Below are 19,215 nucleotides of genomic sequence, written 5' to 3'. Positions count from 1 at the left end.
GCCTGGCTTTCCTCCATCTCCCTGTCCAGCTCTGCTTCAACGCCCTCCACTCAGGAAATGGGAGAGTGGAGGGGGCAGGAGCTCTGGGGTGGAGAGACCCAAGTCACGTTCATGGCTTACTGGTTGGGAGGCCATTGGGCAAGTCACTTAATCTTTGAACCTCACTTTCCTCATCTATAAAATGAGGCTAAGAATACTCTTAGGGCAAGATAAACGAAGAAACAAGAAATAAATGAACACACACACAGATTGGTTACCAGAGGGGAAGTGGGCTGGGGGGAGGGCAAAATAGGTAAAGGGGGGTCAACTGTATGGTGACAGATGGAAACCAGACTCTGGATAGTGAGCATTCTGTATCCAGAAGTCAAATTATAGTGTTGTACACAGGAAACTTACATAATATTATAAACCAGTTACCTCAGGAAAAAAACATACTGTTAGGGTTGTCCTGGGAGCACACGATGTGGTATATATAATATAAAATGTATACAAAATGTAGGTCAGGTAGTAATTGCTCAACTTAAAGCTCTCTCCCCCGCAGCCCCACCTGCATCTCGTTCACGGGAAACACAAAACCATGCGCAGAGCTGCAGCTGTGCTGTTCCCAGACTCCTCCTCTGTGTCCCCGCGGGTCTCTGCTTTGGGACTCTTCCATACTTTTCTACAACATCCCCCCCTCCCATTTCCCAGCCGGGTGTGTGTGCATGTGAGGTTGCACGTGCAGATCCAGTGGCAGACGGTGTGGTCTGTCCCCTGCCAGAGCAACGCACTAGCAGGCAGGGTCTTACAGAAAGATCAACGGTGGAAAACAAATTTCGACATTTGCCGCCAATTGGGATGGCAGTAGTGCGAGATCAAACAGGAGCTAAGCGGGAGGGAACAGCTGCAAGTTACAGAGAACACAAGGTTAAGGTTAAAGCGGAATTTCTATGTGGGGCCTTGGCAAACACAAAGTTTTCAGGTTTCAGCCCATAAAGACCCCGTGGAATGGCTTGGGACAGCCAGCACTTTGTTTTCTCTCTAGTGGGGGAGGGCTGGGTCCAGGACTGAGGAACAGCAAAAGGGCTTGGCTTTTCTTTGGAGCCCAAGCCTTCCTCTGTGCCCCAATGATCTTCTTGAAAAGCCTCTCTTCAAGTCACATGCATTCTCTTCCTCTTCAAAAAAAAATGATTTTAGGAAAACAGCCTCTGAGGTATTAATATCTCAGGATCATCTCGGCACCACTCTGCCTGCTGCTTCACCCAGAGGACTGGCATTTAATTCCCTCGCCTTTCACTTTAGAGTGAATGACTCCACCCATTAAAAATACCTGTGAATTAGTATAGAGCTTGCCAATTAATGTTCTGAGTAAACGCGAGCATTTCCTGTGTGTTTCTTACCAGGTCAAAAAGTTGGGAAACTCTCAAGTTAGAGGTTGGGAGAGGCATCTGTGTATTGTATATGTTGGGGAGGACAGACGTATAAAGTCTCTGCATGGGAGGGGGACAGGACAGGGATGAGTTAGGTCATAGGCCTGTAAAATCCATCTACGTGTGATGCCAGGCTTAATCGGTGCTTTAGACCAGAAAGGGCAGTCTGGGAGGAAGGACACCCAGACTTTGGTGGCCTCTGTCTCCTAGGGGAAGCTTGCTGAATATTATCTGGAGATTCATTTCATGGACAACACGTGAGGCTCCAGGCCTACTGATTGTAAATCCTTCTGGGTGTATTTTAAATCTTTGAAGATAATTTAAAAAGCTGCACCTCTATGGTGTGCCCACACAGTGGAATACTACACAGCAAGAAAAAGGGTTACTGATACATGCTTATGACATGGATATGAATCTCAAAAATTATTCTGGGTGAAGGATGCTAGAAAAAGAATACATGGAATATTGTATGATTCCATTTATATTAAATCCTAGAAAAGGTAAACTAATATAGAGTGACAGATGATCAGTGGTTCCTTAGGAATGAGGGGAAGGAAAGGGTAGGAGTGAAGGATGTATTTGTATGTCAAGTTGATGAAATTATACACTTCATGAGCCATATATTGTATGCCTATCATACCTCAAATCTATTAAAAAAAAACCCACCCCCCAAAAAAATCCCCCAAACCCAAACAAAACCCAAAAAAGATTAAAAAAAAAACAAACTAATAAGAATTAACCAAAACCCTTCTCCAGGAAGAGTGTTACACGTGGTTGAGAAGCTGCCTATAGTGGAAGTAAGATGCCCAGGAGGCATGTTCAGGTAACAGGCCTGACAAGTCTGGGTGTGGTTAGCAGAGGGGTTTCCTACTTCTGGGTGGGATATGCAAGTCTGGCCAAAGCTGGTTCTTGAAATGCTGGACAAGGAGCTGCCTGCTTCCACCAGCACTTTGTTCTCTGTTCTTCCTTAAGCAGCAGTTAGCTTATGCTCCCAGTATGTCCTGAACAAATATTTCAAGAACTATGGGCTGAAGGTACTAGTCTGCCCAGCCCCAGCCCCAAGCCCAGGATTGCAGGAAGTGGAGCAACCCTATCCCGGACTGCAGAGGGAATAGGCAGTCGTGTTTGTGAAGGAAAGGGGACGTGACTCTGGAAGAATGACTGTAACTCACAAAGGTGGGGCCAGAGGAACTTGGACAAAGACTGTGGCGCCTGGGAAACCTGACTAGCTGGGATCCCGGGCGGCCTCTCAGAGGGCACAAGAGGGACAAAGCAGGAAGAGGGAGGCTGACCTACCAGAAACAGGGCCACAGCGGTGCCCAGGATGAAGCCCGCGATCACGTCGGAGCAGTGGTTCCGATACTCAGAGACCCGGTTGAGGCCCGTCAGGAAGGCTGTGCAGAGGGTCCCGAGGCACAGCACCGGCTTGGCCAGTCGGCTGCTCTTGGTCTTGATTGTGCTTGTAATGTACATCTGAAACAGGCCAGAGACCGGCGTGTGACCGGGCAGCCTCTGCACACGGGGCATGTACCCACGTGCCCGCACACACACCAGCACACGCAAACACCAACGCAAGAACGACGAACAAATGTACATGGGTCATGGTGCTTCATTCTCTGGTGGGCCCGGGAACAGAAGTGACAAGGACACCAGTGACTGCATAATGATCGGGTTCAAAATATGCAGTTTTTATGCAACAAATTAAAGAATCACTCAGGGAGTTAGATAAGAGTCTCAGATGACAAATCTATGAGAATGAACTTTATGGAGAAGGTCAGCTGGGTCACTGGCAAAACATTTCACTTTTGGTGTCCCCCATAGTCTTAGCTGATTTTTCATACTTTCAATGAATATAAAAGGGTTGGCTGATTTGGTTGATTGACGGAATTAGAACTTCCAAACCAGTGTCACACAAATAGGTTTCAGTTATGCTCAGAAGTTGAGTCTTACATGCCTTGGTTTAGCCGTGATCCGCTCTATCCATTCATTTACTCTAGGATATTTTAAATTTTTCTGTGTGGGCCACAACATGTGAAAGGTTGGGAAGACCTAATGTAAATAAAGGATGACGCAATTGATGATACCTGAGATGCAGACTGTTCTTATTCCACTGTGAGGATGTGGGGAAGACTCCTGAGTATTTCATAGGCTCAGTTACCAAATGTGTGTGTCTCTGGTGGCTTAGAGTCAGGAAGATGTGCCTCTTTCAAGCAAGTAAACACTCTCATATAAGCTTTGGTAATGGTTACAAGAAACCACTAGAGGGCGTTATTGATCCACCATCTCTTAACAAATGTGACAAATGAGTTTGCAACCCAGAAAAATAGTATGCCAATACTTAGATGACAGTCTCTCATGTGTTTGTAAGGCCTGAGCACCTGTGAGTTCACACAGATGCATTTCAAAGTATTACAGTGGAAACTGCTCACTTCCTAGAATGATCCTTCAACGCTGGCGTGAATACACGAAGATGGGATTCTCTTTATTGTGTGTAACAGATACTCTCCAAAACTGGTGAGATCAGAGTTGCATAAGTCAGAGCATGTCATTACACCACTCTGAGGCTGTGCAGGAAATGCTACTTAACATCTATGCCAGATACTTAGTTTTTCATGCTTCTATTTTTTTAAAACCTGCATCCTTTATAAATCTTTCCTTATAAACTATTAAGAACATGGGCCTATGGTTAGTTAGTACTCTTCACAGTATTAACTAGTCCTTAGGAAATCCTTGTTGACTAACTTCTGAAAGCACTTCACACATAATAGGGGCTCAGAAAACGTTGACACAGTTGGGATCTTGTGTCAGGGTTTATCTGATTATAGTCTGTCTGTGGGGCATGGCTTGAATTGGATTATATCTGAATCCTTGAAAATGTGCTATAGCAGCAACTATTCTTAGATAACTATACTTCTTTCTTCCTAAAAGAAATTTATATCTTATTTGATGAGACAGTAGTTTATTATGAGTAACAGATTTATTTCTATAGCGGGGTTGTAAAAATCAATTTCACACAGCAATGACTTGAGTCTGATTAGAAATACAGAAAAAGGTGCAAGAGTATATGGCTTCATATAACTTAGGTTCCAGATCATTTAGGACAAACCAATATTTTGAAAACTGGAGGCTATGACAAATGCCAGAGAAGACCGTTTAAAAAAGACCTGGCATCGATTTTTTTTTTAGTTGGGGGAGGGGGTAAAGCTAAATAAAACCTCACTGAGCTACAACAGATCTGTTTTGTAAATTGAGGCTTCTATATTACTTATGTTCATGTTTCCTTAATGTGGGGGTAGCCGAAGTCATGTCTGTCACCTGTTTATTAAAGAGTAGATCTAAAAGAAATAATTAGACTTTGGGAAACTGATGGTTGGCAAATTGATCCTATAGATGGGGAAATGGGACAAAAAGGAACCATTGTTTTAAAGAGAATATTCAGCAATTTCTCTTAGACTCTATTAAACAGATGAGACCTGTAGTCAGGCGCCTTTTCCCACCCTGAGTGCATGTATTTGGGGTGATGGCGGGAACAATCTTGCATCAGAAGTGGACTCCATAGACAGTGCAGTTACTGCCACTGTGGGGGATGGGAACGTGCTCCCTGGGGCTGGGGCGAGGCACACTTAGTCTCCGGGAAGAATGCAGAGTGTGAAAGGGGTCTTTCCTCTGCCTTCTCTCATCTTTCATTGAGAATCACCAGAGTATCATAATCTGAATATAAAATAAGTTGAAGGGAAAGGGGTGTTTTCAGCCCATAGTCCCTCATCCACAGGTAAAGGCACAGGGTATCTGGCAGTGGAAACTCTGCGCTGATCCCTCTCCTTCTATACTCTTGGTTTTAAGGAAGTAGAGGCCAGACAAAGATGAAACAAGGTCATTTCTAAGCAGATGCAATTAAAGTGTAGGAAAAAAAGATGGACACCATCGTTTCGTCTATTTTCAGAAGTGAGACATGCTTTGGGCTTTCTCTGTCATGAGAGCAAAACACTTAGAATATTATACCCAAGTCGGGGCAGTCAAAGCCCATGTGATCTGGGGAGCAATGAGAAGTAAACTTTCGGGTGTTGGGGGTCTTGTAAGGTCACCCGTCTGTCCTGCTAAAGTGATCGAGGAGAATGTCCGGAGGAGCAGAGGAGAGCTGTGTGTCTATCTCGGGTCTGCTGTGTGCCCGGCAGCCGTTCACACGAGGCCCACGCCTGCAAACTTGTACACAAGTGTGAGAAATGTGTGCTGTTCTGGAATCAACCAAAACTTGGGCAAAGAGTGCTGTTGTAGGCAATAATAGGATCCCATACCCGGTGCCAGGAGCCAGGGTCTCAGCTCTGACTGCGTTCTTAGCTATTCTCTGGGCCTCAGTTTCTGCATCTGTGAAATGGGAGGATTTGACTAAGTGATCAGCAACAGTCTTTCCGTAGTTAACATCCCCTGGCCAGTCTTCCATTGGGATGTTGGGGGAGGGGTGGGCAATAGCATGATATAACAAAGGAGAAACATTGGGATATGACTTTAAAAATCACTATAAGTGACTGTAATGAAAGAATAGGGGGTGAGGCTGGCAGAGACCCATCAGCCAAAACTGGACTTGGGAGAGACGGCAAGACGTGCGTACTCACCGTGGCGTATAAGGCGGAGTAAATGCTCAGAGCAGCGTGCTTGGAGGGGAAGGACCTCCGAGCCTTCTCTATCACTCCCAGGTCCCCAGTGCAGATGTTCCCGCTGCTGATGAACTGCTGGTGTGCCCGGCAGTCACCGCTGGTGTAGTTGGGCTTGCACACCGTCAGGAAGTACGGCGTTAGGTGCCCCGTGACCACTTGTCCGGCGTTTACAAAGATGTCAGTAGCAAAAAGCCCAAAAGCAAATACCCCTATAGGGAGATTTAAAATAATTAGGAATGTTGACGTACACCATCGACAGGTTTTGTCCCTGAGAGGAAGTCACAGTGGTGGAAGTCCACGACCGTCTATCAAATGGTCCTCCCCAGTCAAACTGTCCCCTCACGCTTGTCTTTCCAGGGAGTGGTGCCTGCTTCCCAAATCACTGTTCCTTCCAAACTGACACAGTCAGGCTGTTGTTAGCATTTTATTATTTTGTATAAGTAAATTAGAAGCAGCATGTTGGAAGGAATTTGAATTTTGAAGTCATACAGAGCTGGGCTCCGGTCCCACCTTTGGTGGCTCATCCACAGGGTAAGCTATTTACTTTCCCTGAGTCTTGGTACCCTTATCCCCAAGTGGTTGGGGGGAGTGATACCTCAGAAAGGAGTTGGAAAGATGAAACAAAATATGTGCAAAATCCCCACTAGGGTGCCTGGCATTAAGCCGTTACTCAACATCACTTCTCTTTCCTTCTATAGAAAATATCTTCTCCCTGGTCCTGTTGGAAATGTAAACACTCCTTGGAGGAGTTATCATGGCAGATGAGAGTGAATGAGGTTGTTAGGGAGCTGTCCCTAAAAGAGAGAAAAAAGATCACTCCAGAAACCTTGATTGAACTGAATGTTTCATTTGACATTGGAAACAGAAAATGAGGAGGAAGGGTGTTAACACACTAATGTTGATTGTTTCCATTTCCTATAAACTTCCGTAACAAATTACCACCAACTGAGTGGCTTGAAACAATACAAATTTATCCTCTTACAGTTCTGGAGGTCAGAGGTCCAAAATAGGTTTCACTGGGCTAAAATCAAAGTGTTGGCCGAGCTGTGCTCTTCCTGGAAGTGCCTGAGTGGAATTCGCTCCTCGCCTTCCCCAGCTTCCTGCCTTCATTACTTGACTTGCCCCCTCCCCGCATCATATCCTGTGAGCTCTGCTTCCATCGTTACGTTTCCTTCCCTGACTTTCACTCTCTTGCTTTCCTTTTATAAGGACCTTTTGTACATTGGGTCCACCTGAATAATCTCAAGATCCTTAATCTAATCACACATGTAAGTTCCCTTTTGTCACATAAGGGAACATATCCACAGTTCCCAGGGGTTAGGGCATAGACATTTTGGGGTGGGGAAGGCATTATTTTGCCTACCATGCTGACTTGGCCATTTGGCCAAGTACCCTTTGGGTAGGCTACACTTTCTGGATTTTATCTGTTCTCTGGTAAATTCCACAGTATTACAGGATTACCCCCAACAAGCTTGAACATGGATAAGCAGAATTCCTTATAGAAAGTTGCAGCACTGAATTGTTTCAAAGGCTATACACGCATCTATAGATGATCTGTGGACTATTTATTGTCTGTTTAACACATCAAGAGCAGCTGTGCAGAGCCAGGGTACGTACAAGTCACTTGAAGAGATGAAGATGACTTTTCAAATGCAACTCAATTATGGGAGAAGTTGGCAAGCGTGAGAGGTAGCATTAGCCCTTGTAAATGTCAAGGATCTGCTATAGTTCAATTAAATTCCTATCCAATTTTGACTTCCATATTCAATGTCTTGAATCTGCAAATTGTGCTGATGTCAGCACCCCAAAGTCAATCCACTGGAGCAGAAGTGAGGACAAGTTTGGCTGAAAACTTCATCCGGTTTTCATTTTGTCCTGTGTTGATAGCTATAATTTTCTTTGTGGCTTTGCCAGGATGTGCTTTATCACAATGAGAACTGGCTCTTTTAATGGCTTCAGTGGGCTCATGCTCCCGGGGTCTGACCTCCGAGAGTAGGCATTCACTGATCATTCGTGGCAATTTTCACCCCCAGGTTCTGGAAGTCTGGATAGAATTTTTTTTTAAAACATCTTCAAGCAAGATTCTCAAAGGCCAGGCTTCTAGCTTTTTCAAGGGGCAAAAAGTCTGTCTAGACATACTTTTCCAGGAAACTAGGGTAATTTATGGTTTGAAAAGGGAAAAGTAACAGTGTTTCTCTCTGGCATTTTATTTGTCAGAAGTGCTTCCAACTAGGACAAGCTAGCTCTTCCTGAGGCAGGATTCCTAGGCTCCCTGGACAGTGTCTGAAGTGCCAACTCCGTGGTCACAGTGATTCTGGGACAGGCAAAGTTCCACTTTGCTGTCATGGGATATGGTCGCTGAAAGTTGCTGTCTGTCCCCTCTTCTCTTTGCCTCCCCTGGATTATGTCTGCTTCTCTTGACAGCTTAACAAGCAGTTGCTTCCCAAACATTTCATTCTGGGGCATTTGATGTAGCTTCAGAAAGGCAGCCTGGGGAATCCACCTGCCTGGCCCAGGCCATGCCGGCAAAGTGCAGTGGAACCTACAGCAGCGATTCACAGACAACGGCAGTCATACCGGGCTTTTGTGAGAAACTCCAGCCATTCCTCTGTTACTTAATCCTCAGCCCCTTGTGTGTGTGCTACAAGCCTCAGAGGCTAAAAAGAGCTTCTTTTGTCCTCAACGTCAGGTAGAGCAGTTTATGGTCCCCTGTACTGCGATGTAAGATTTGAAGGAGATGTTTTTATTTAAAGAGTCTATCCTATCTTGGTGTCTGCAAGTCTTTAAGTGAGATATTCTCTTTGAAATGTTCACAGATACACTTCTCATTCCTGTGACCCTCCCTAGCTGGTTCTCCCTACCTCATGCCTCTCCTCCCAGTGGTGTTCCTTGCTTTAGGGGAGCTGATCACATTTCTGAATGGATTTATAGCAGACACAGAAGTGTAAAAGTGAAGTGATTTTGACTTGCCGGAGCTCTGTGCTTGTGACAACTGCATTGTTTGTTTGGAATTCTGGAAAAGACTTGGAAGGGAAGGCCAAGAACCATGGTCTGGAGGACGAGACCACTGAGGGTCTAAAATAAACCTTAGAATGGAGAAGATTTGTCTGAGGATGTCTTCCGAGGGAGAGACAGAGCCCTGCCTAGCCTGGATGAAGGCATGGAGGGGCCTGCCAAGCTCCCAGCCTCAGGCTGGCATCAGGCCCCGGGAGGCAGGTGACACAAATCTATAAAGTGTATGTCCTGTGCCTCCCAAAGTGTAGCTCAGAAGCCCTGCACACCTTTTAGAGAAGTTCCACATCCAGCATGGTACCAGAGCAACACGGGCCTGTGTTAGCAATGGTGGAAGGAGGGTCAAATTGGTTGAGCCAAAGGGCATCTCACAAGACCTTACATTCTTGCATAGAATAGGGTAAGCAGTTGTGAATTCCCACATGCCTAAGGGGTAAGGGCATTAGAATGCTGAGAGGACCAGGAGGCTAGAAGAAGCCTGGCATTAGGACAGAGATAGGCATCTTTTTCTAATGTCTGTGGTCCCCACAGATCAACTAAGGGAATCTGAGCATGCCTCTTCTTTGTGGCCTAAAAGAATCTGACACCCAACAGGCGAGTCAAAGGAAGAAGAAAAGAGGAAGATTAAAAAGTCCTTCCTTTCTTTGTTTCCCTTCTCAGTGTTTTACCTGGATTCATCTGATCTCAGACAGGACTGCTTTGGACAGATTAGGATCTTTGCTCACTGGTAATTTAGGACATGGAGGTGAAACGCTGTGACCTGGTTCTTGTCATGGAATCAGTGCAGGGTTCCATCTTTTTACTGGACCAAGAATGCAGTAGGGGAAGCAGTGACATAAGCAGGAAATGTGCATGACAAAGGTCTCATCAGCCACAGAGAACTGAGGCACTGGCAGGTGATAATACGGCTCACATCAGGATGCAGTTAGGCCTCCCAAACAAACAGCTGGTCGAAATGCGTAAACCGGAGTGCTTGTAGGTGAGGAGGACTCTGCTGCTTTCCACGGAGGAGGCCTTTGTTAGGAAGCCCAGACGCAGACCGCAGAGGAGCGGTCAGCAGGTGCTGGTCGGGTGAGCAAAGGAAGGAGTCAATTCTTTTTGGCCACAGAGTCTGTGAATTTTGGTGGAGCCTCTGAACTGAACGCCAGTTATTCTATATTAAATGATAAATGTACAATTTTCCAGTTTAAAATTGTACTTTGCCGACAGCCTCTAATGGAGCATCTCTCAACAGTCCACTAAAATATACAAAATGACAGTGAAAAAAGATTGGACACTCATAGTGCCAACCTGATGGAGAATCGGTGAGGGATGCGTCTGTCTGTCTGTCTTACACACACAGTTTTACCTCATGGAAAACTCGGGCTTCTCAGAAGGCAGAGATCATGCGAGGAAACCTAGGGAGAGATTTCCTTCCTCTCCTCCTGTCTGCCCCCGACTCAGATCCAGGATTTAGACTGCTCAGAAAACAGGGATGCTGGTGCTCCACTGCATGAGTCCTGCTCCTTGAATTTGCCTGGAACTGTCTCTGTCTCCTTCATCTGAATGTGTTTAGAGACACACTCCCGGACAACAACTAGGCAGGAAGCGGCAGGGGTGTTGGCGTCTTGTTTCTAAGAGGAACAGACTCTAAGCAGTGTGTGCTGGGCACCACAGCTCTGCGGGGCCGCATCCTTCTGGCAGTGGGGGTCTGAAGGGATGTCGGGTTCACTGGAGCTGCGGAGCTCTGGTAGAAAGCCTGCTAGCTGGGGACTGGACTCAGCGCTGGGCACGCCAACCTGCTCTCAAGCTTAAGCTCTGAAGAGCCAGCCAAGAGCGAGTCACACTTCTGTCTGCTGAGGGACACTGAGTGTGTACAGATCTTGCCCCACTAAGAATGAATAGGGAGAAATAAATCACATACAACAAAGGGTCTTTGAAAAAATACCCCTCTTTTAGACTGGTATGGTACCATTATATATATATTTTTTTAACCTCTTATCCCAGTGGGTTTTTCGCTTGTGTGATGATTCACTATGCCCAGCTCTCCCGTTAGAATCATAGGACACAAGCTCTAAGAGCAGAGAACACATCTATTTTTGTTCAATGCTATATTCCAAGCACCTCGTAGCAAACTTAGCACACAGCGAGCATTTAACAGATATTTGTGGAGCCACAATGAGTCAACTGCTGAAGAAACTTCAGAGAAGATAAATGGAAGAGGGTAAAAGAGCTTAGCGACGTGTCCACTTTTTCTCGCTCATGCTGGTGTTTCACATCCCTGATTCTACTGAACACAGGGGTGGTATCAAGCCACTTAGCATGTAAGGTGTGGGCATGTTCAATAAACTTCACAAAACCCAGCCTAGTGCTAGGTGCCTAGCAAATAAAGAAGGGAATGGAAAACTGGAACTTTATCAGTGTCTCACGAGTCAGAAGACTTGTAAATCATAATTTGGAAATCAAAGCATCCTCCATTTGCAAAGCAGCAGGAATGAGGAAAACACCTTAAATTGGAGCATGAAGATCCATGCTCCATATACAAGAAAGACTTCCTCCTGGGGACATTTGTGAAGCACGAGAGATCTGGGAGTCACGATGCACTTGGGTGCAGTTTTACTTAGACATGCGCATCTTTGAGAGAAATCTCCCCATTTCTGATTCTGAAAAGCTGCACTGGTTGTTAGTTCAAATATTAACACACAGGCACGTGAAAGCACGGCTCTTAAATATTGTTCATGTGCAGAAACTAACACAGAATTTTTTTTTTAAAATGATAGTAGAAAAGACATGGAAACAAGTTAGCTGGGTTAGGTCAGCAGCGGTAACTCTGAAAACGGGAGGGGAGCTTACTCCTTCCTCAACATACATTCTCAGCCTCGGCTCAAACATTTCGATGGCTCTTTTGTCTATGTTAGCAAAACAATGCATGAAAGAATCGAAGAACTACTTTGTTGTGTGAAATGAAATGAAGAATGCTTGAACAGCATCTCGTTTTCAGAGGTTAACCAGCCTTCTGAATCTTCTGTGATAGTTTTTCCACTACGATGTTCAAGAAACAAGGAAACTCACCCTCAAATCAGTTCCTGGCCCTTGAGTGGGAAAACTGATGAAGATCGTATCCCACACAAACAGGTACAGGCAAGTGGCATGGGTTCACCAGTGCCATTTTTGGCAATTGAAAGGGATTCTTATGTTCAGTTTCCTCAAAGTATACTCTGATTCAGTCACCAGATTCTAGATCACCTCTTTCTTCAAATCACCATTGCAAACGGAATAAAGATACAAAGACATGAATATAGTTCTTTTTTGCTTTTTCTTTTGCCACATTAAGACCCCTAGTGGAAAATCTCAGTGGAGAAAGTCACTCAGCTGCTGCAAATGTGTTCTCAGTTCAGCTGTGAAGATCATTCCTGCAGGAAACAACCATTTCTTAAGAAAAAGAAAAGATGGTGAAGTGTTTTCTCTTTAAACATGTTTTATTGAAACTGGAAGTTTCCTAATGAAGATATTTTATCTGCCGTTACCATGCTCATCCCATTTCCTTGCAAGGAGTACTGAGCTGAGGAGAGACGAATTTAAGGCTGCCATGAATATGAGGTGACAGTGATGGACAGTGCATGTGCTTACTGTGTACTAGGTATTATTCTAAATATCTTGAAATATTAGTTCACTTCCTCCTCCCACAAGTCTATGAGGTAAACACTCTGATCCCCACATTTCACAGATGAGGAAGTTGAGGCACAGAGAGGTCAGTTAACTCGACTGAGTTCACACAGCTAGTAAGTAGATGAGCTGGGATTAGACACTGAATAGTATGGCTCTAAATTCAAACTTGTATTCACAACCCTCTAAGCTTATGTTTTCATGTATTTAAAAAATATACAGGTAGGCATCAGGCCATGAAAAAAAGCACTTCAGCTCTGTATGCTTGGCAGCAAGCTTGTGCGCGCGCGCACCCCCCCCCCCGCCCCCAGAAGCACTGAGGGAGAGGCAAGGGTTTAGAGCATTTCCCTGATGAAATGTTTGCTTTATAACAGAACAAGAATCCCTCAATTTCTCAGTCAACAATTTTCCAACAAGACTATGACAGAATAGCTAAGATATGTTATCATTGAATGAGGCCTTTTGCTCATTATTTGACAATGAATCTGACTTTTTTCCTACTATAATACAAACACCATCAATGCAGACTGATCTACACACATCAAATATTATCTTCTGCTTAAAAATAGTTTCTGACAATTGAATGTATCAGTTCCTTGGATAGTTAATTTTGGGGATTCACAGAACAAGACTCTTGTGGTCTCTTTTTCCTATAGATGGCTCAAAAACACCAAAGGCTGACAGCAGTCCACTCGTCTTGATGTCATGGTTTTAATCCTAAAAATAGATGTTAATTAAATCAATTAATCTGAACCTCAGTTACTGTGTGTGTAAAACAGGTTTGAAATAGTACAAAATCACTGGGTTTTTATGCAAATCATAGACAATAGTTGTAAAAGGTATTTTGTAAATTGTGGGATCTATATAGGTATTAGTGACCATTATTTTTATAGCTGAGGGATGTGGATGTCCTCAGTATTTTAAATGTTGATTATAAAATTATTTTTAAAACAGGAAAGAGATAAGAACACTATAATTCTAACAACCTCAAACATTCAACTCCATGTGTTATTCATCCTTTGTATTAATAAAGCGCCTTTTACAATATGATGAGCTGCTGGTTTTGGAAAATACACTGTATTCGTCATTATCACTATGCATCATGGTCAGTGAAGATGAAGGCGAATCTACTAGAAGCCACCCTCCCAATCTTTCTACAAATGAAAGAACAAAAAGACATTTGTATTCCCCCAACACATAGAATTATATGATTCCTTGTTAACATGGTTAATCTCAACAAGAGTGTCTTTGCTGCTCCTCTCTCAGGATCCCTGCTCAGTGCTGTGTCTCTGAGATGTCTGACTCCTCCCTCTCCTGCTAGTGTTTCAGTACCTGCCTCTCAGTCCCCCCAGGCAGTGCGGATCCAAATGCAGAACGACAAAGATCCTAAAAGTTTGCCTGAGGCAGTAATAATTTTACAATAAAGTGGAGGATGCGGGTGCAGAGAAGTCTAGAAAGTACTCGTAGATACAACATAAATGTGGAGAGGAAAGATTTTAGATTCCTTACCTTCCAAGGATCTAAAAACAGCCAGTTAAAATAAAGCCTGGAGGGCTTCCAAATAATGGCCTTGAAATTCTGCCCTTTCTGATTGTGTTCCTAAGTTTCTAAGGCCAAAGTCCTTGATCTGAATCCACCCCCAGTTCCACCACCAGCCTCGAGTGCCCTCAGGAGGCAGCTGCCAGTCCTGTGGGTGACCGACCCATATTGATGTGGTCCTGCTGCACTGTGTTGGCATTTCCCAATAACTTTTACTATGTTCTAATGTAATAATTTAAACTGTTTCCAAAACATACACTACTTTTTATTTCTTTTTTAAAGTTGAGGTATAACTGACATGTTATATTAGTTTCAAGGGTACAATGTAATGATTTAATATTTCTATATATTGTGAATTTTATTTTACTTTTTTGAGATATTATTAGTTTTTAAAATTTTTTTAAATTTAATTTTCTTGGGTAAACAAAGTTTATTCTAGGAAGAGCAACTCATTGAGAGATAAAACCGTTTTAAAATTTACATATCTGTACTGTTCATTGTTTCTAAGAACAATGTAGAACTTTAGCTTTTTAAACTTAAATAATTATTGAAGGAATAAAGCCAACCACAAAGAAAGAATCAACAGAATGCAGTAATCCAATCACAAAGGACAGTCAAATGTACTTACATATATTCAAGAACTCAATCACCTAAGTTATAAATAATAAGTAGTTTGTGTCCTTTCTTTTCTTAGATTCCACATATAAGTGATATCACATGGCATTTTTCTTTCTCTATCTGGCTTATTTCACTTGGAATGACCATCTCCGGGCCTATCCATTCTTTTTTATGGCTGAGTAGTATTCCATTACATATGTATATCTACATACCACATCTTTATTCAGTCATCTGTTGAAGGACATTTGGGTTGTTTCCATGTCTTGGCTATTATAAATAGTACTGCTATGAATATTGGGGTGTATGTGTCTTTTTGAATTATATTTTTGTCTGGGTATATGCCCAAGAGTGGGATTGCTGGATCATATGGTTAAGTCTATTTTTAGTTTTTTAAGGGATCTCCATACTGTCCTCCATAGTGGGTGCACCAATTTATATTCCTACCAACAGTATAGGAGTGTTCCTTTTTCTCCACATCCTCTCCAACATTTATCATTGGTAGATTTTTTAATGGTGGCCATTCTTGCTGGTGTGAGGTGATATCTCATTGTAGTTTTGATTTGCATTTCTTTAACAATTAGTGATGCTGAGCATCTTTTCATGTGCTTATTGGCCATCTGTCTGTCTGTCTTTGGAGAAATGTCTATTTAGGTTTTCTGCCTATTTTTTGATTGGGTTGCTTGGTGTTTTTGATATTAGGCTGTATGAGCTATTTGTATATTTTGGAAATTGGTCCCTTGTTGGTCACATAATTTGCAAATATTTTCTCCCATTCTGTAGGTTGTCTTTTTGTTTTGTTGATGGTATCTTTAGCTGTGCAAAGCTTTTAAGTTTAATTAGGTCCCATTAGTTTATTTTTATTTTTATTTCCATTATTCCAGGAGCTGGATCAAAAATATAGTGCTGTGATTTATCTCCAAGAGTGTTCTGCCTATGTTTTCCTCTAGGAGTTTTATAGTATCTGGTCTTCCATTTAAGTCTTTAATCTGTATTGAGTTTATTTTTTGTATATGGTATTAGAGAATGTTCTAATTTCAGTGTTTTACAGGTAGTTATCCAGTTTTCCCAGCACCACTTACTGAATAGACTGTCTTTTCTCCATTGTATATTCTTGCCTCCTTTGTTGTAGGTTAATTGACAATAAGTGTGTGGGTTTATTTCTGGACTTCTATACTGTTGCATTGATGTATGTGTCTGTTTTTGTGGCAGTACCACATTGCTTTGATTACTGTAACTTTGTAGTATAGTCAAAAGTCAGGGAATGTAATTCCCCCAGCTCTGTTCTTCTTTTTCAAGATTGTTTTGGCTATTTGGGGTTTTTTGTATTTCCATACAAATTTTAACATTTTTTGTTCCAGCTCTGTGAAAAATGTCATTGGTAATTTGACAGGGAGTACACTGAATCTGTGTATTGCCTTGGGTAGGATGGTCATTTTCTCAATATTGATTCTTCCAATCCAAGAACAGTGTATATCTTTCCATTTGTTTATGTCGTCTTCAATTTCCTTCATCAGTGTCTTGTTTTTGGAGTACAGGTCTTTTGCCTCTTTGAGTAGGTTTATTCCTAAGTATTTTATACTTTTTGGTGAAATGGTAAATGGTATTATTTCCTTAATTTCTTTTTCTGCTATTTTGTTGTTAATATATAGAAATGAAACTAATTTCTGAATATTAATTTTGTATCCTGCAACTTTACCAAATTCGCTGTTGAGCTGTAGTAATTTTCTGGTTGCTTCTGTAGAGTTTTCAATGTATAGTATCATGTCATCTGCAAACAGTGATAGTTTCACTTTTTTGTTTCCAATATGGAGAATTTAATTTTTTAATCACAGAAAACTTTGAAACTGCCCTTTATCAATTGATAGGGGACATTTCTGATATTCAGATAGTACTTTTGCATTTTGCTGTGCCCAATTTCAGAGGGGAATCTTGCTTGATACCACTACACCAGCGGCGCTGACTTGCTGTGCTCAATTTTGTAATGTGTAGTATCTTGAATAGTAAAACAATTCTTAGAAATTTTTAAAAAATCTTTGAAAATACACTTGTATTGTTAAACGTTTATAGCAGTCAAACGAATGTGGCCTTGTTGCCAAGGGACATTTTGCAAAGTTTGGAGACACTGTAATGGTCACCAGTGGGGGAGGGGGTGCTACTGGCCTCTGGTGGGTAGATCCCAGGGATGCAACTATGCATCGTGTATCCTACATGCAGAGGACAGTCTCCTCCCCTACAGAGAAGAGTTATCTGGCCCAAAATGTCAGTAGTACAGAGGTTGAAAAACTGTTTTACAGCAAGTAAATTCACCAAAGCGCCATGAGTTTGCACTGGCTAATCTGCCGAGTGCTAGAGAAACCAGCAATCTTTATTTAGTCCTTTTAGTTAGTCCAAAACAGCTCAGTCTCTTTTGAGTCCTTCCTCTCTGCACTGGTGCTGGGCAGGGCCCTCGGAAATGGTCACTTGAGTCTCATATGACTAAATAACTTTACTCTTGATAATGAGAATAACCTCTAGAATTCTGGGCTGGGTATCTTGTTCAAGTCTGTAATGCTCTGGTTCACTGAGTATGACATTCAAAGAGGGAATAGATTTTGTTCTCTGCACTGAGCAGAGCAACCAAAAGCAGCCTTATCACCACTCCTGGAGACCTGAGCAGAGGATGATCGCTGGTTATGCCTCCGAAGTCAGCCAAGGCTCCCAGCTTTAGCATCTCTCCTCTCCCTGCACTCACAGCCCATCCTGATCCCTGGGGGGAAGGACCAAAGGTCTTTTTCTCAAAGTCTGGCGGCTCGGCTGCTCCTGGGATCCCGAAACTGAGGTTCCGTTTCTGTGCTAAGATCCATCCTGGCTCTCCCCTCCTTGTCTATATACCCAGGCTTCAACTCTGGTTCTTGTTGCCGAGTTCTAGAAATATCTCCATCTGCTTATAGGCCCGTGTCCTGCCTTGCTTTTGACATTTTTCTTTTAAGGCCTAGCCTCTTGACTCGAAACTAAAGCCGGGTGCCTGGGCACTGCAAGTGACTTTTAGACCACCCAGACAGGTTCAGCTTCCTTGGTCAGCATGTGGAGCCAGCCTAGTTCACTGGGCGCCCAGTTTCCTGGGGTGGTCACTGTCTGCTACGAAGTCACCGCCAGCTCTAGACAGTTCTCACTATAGGGCAGCCTCTTTTCTTCCCACTTAAAATTGTGTATCTGCCGCCACAAACTCCCTATTTCCTTTTTTCTGCATTATTTCCCCCAACACTTGCCTTCTAACAAACACTATGATTTACTTGTTTAGTTTAATGCCTAGCTTCCCCCACTGGAATATAAATTCAATGAGGGCAAATGAATCTCCATTTGGTTCACTAATATGTCCTCAACACCTTAATCGGTGCTTAGCATGAGGTAGATGCCCAACCAATTATTTGTTGAAGGTTGAAAAGATGATCATTTCCCCAGTTTATAATTACAAACACTGAATGCAAGTGGAAATGGACTGATTGAATCAAGTGACATCTCCTTTCAGATAAAGTACATTTAAATGACTTTCAAAATTGAGAAGGATTTTCGAGTTCTCGAAGAGGCTGACATTAAGCTTGTCTCAGGGCATCAATTCTTTAGACCATAAAATACGGTGACCTTTGAAGCTGCATTTAAAATATTCATGCTTCATTTAGGTCACACTTAATTTATGGCAATTAATTAGTGTTACATGAATTAACAGTTTACTGGCACTTTCTCTTCTGTCCAGTGCTACCTAGTTCTTAGACCTGACCTAAATGGCTTAAGACTTGCTTGGAATTTAATTAAATTTTCATTAGAAGTAATAATGGAGCAACTATGTGATCCCAAGTGAAAAGCCCATGATAAGCAGCTTCTGGACGACAGGCTGTTTTAGGTGCTAATAGTCTAATCCTGGCATATTTGGATCAGTTTTTTCCTTCAACTCAAAAGAAAGCAGTAGTTCAGGAAGGGAAAGTTAATTTTGTTTTCCTTTAATACGGCAAACAAACCAAACACCCTCATTGAATTCTAATGCTTTTTATTAATCACTTTTCAGTATTTCATTAAAAAGTTACTATTTAATAATTGATATTTACAAGAATGTTTACTGAAGTATATTTGTGATTGAAAATAATTTAAATGACTTTCTTGTGCTGTCTTTGTTGCTGAAAAGGGAGTGCAGAAGCCTGTCTCTTTTGAGAATTTTAATCTGTGTATTATTGTTCAAGTTAATGCATACTAAAGGAGCTGGTATAAGAAGCCTAAATACGTGTTACTAATTTGACTACATGCATTTGTCTTCATAAAGTGTTGGTCAAATTTGTTAGTTCAGTCGGTTCCTTTCCTCCCTC

General features: G+C 42.6%; 1 protein-coding gene across 7 annotated transcripts in view; it reads right to left on the bottom strand.

The window, feature by feature from the left end:
• PLPPR1 (phospholipid phosphatase related 1) overlaps positions 1-19,215 on the bottom strand; it is a 486,000-nt gene that overhangs the window by 5,063 nt on the left and 461,722 nt on the right. For all 7 annotated transcript variants that reach the window (XM_074361920.1, XM_074361916.1, XM_074361919.1 and 4 more), the window contains 2 exons: positions 6,023-6,273; positions 2,706-2,882 (listed from right to left, as the gene is read on the bottom strand). In XM_074361920.1, coding sequence (XP_074218021.1) covers positions 2,706-2,882; positions 6,023-6,273 — 428 coding nt within the window. The remainder of the gene's footprint in view (positions 1-2,705; positions 2,883-6,022; positions 6,274-19,215) is intronic.

This window comes from Camelus bactrianus, chromosome 4, assembly GCF_048773025.1.
Source record: "Camelus bactrianus isolate YW-2024 breed Bactrian camel chromosome 4, ASM4877302v1, whole genome shotgun sequence".
NCBI lineage: Eukaryota > Metazoa > Chordata > Mammalia > Artiodactyla > Camelidae > Camelus > Camelus bactrianus.
This window is presented reverse-complemented; position numbering and strand designations above follow the sequence as displayed.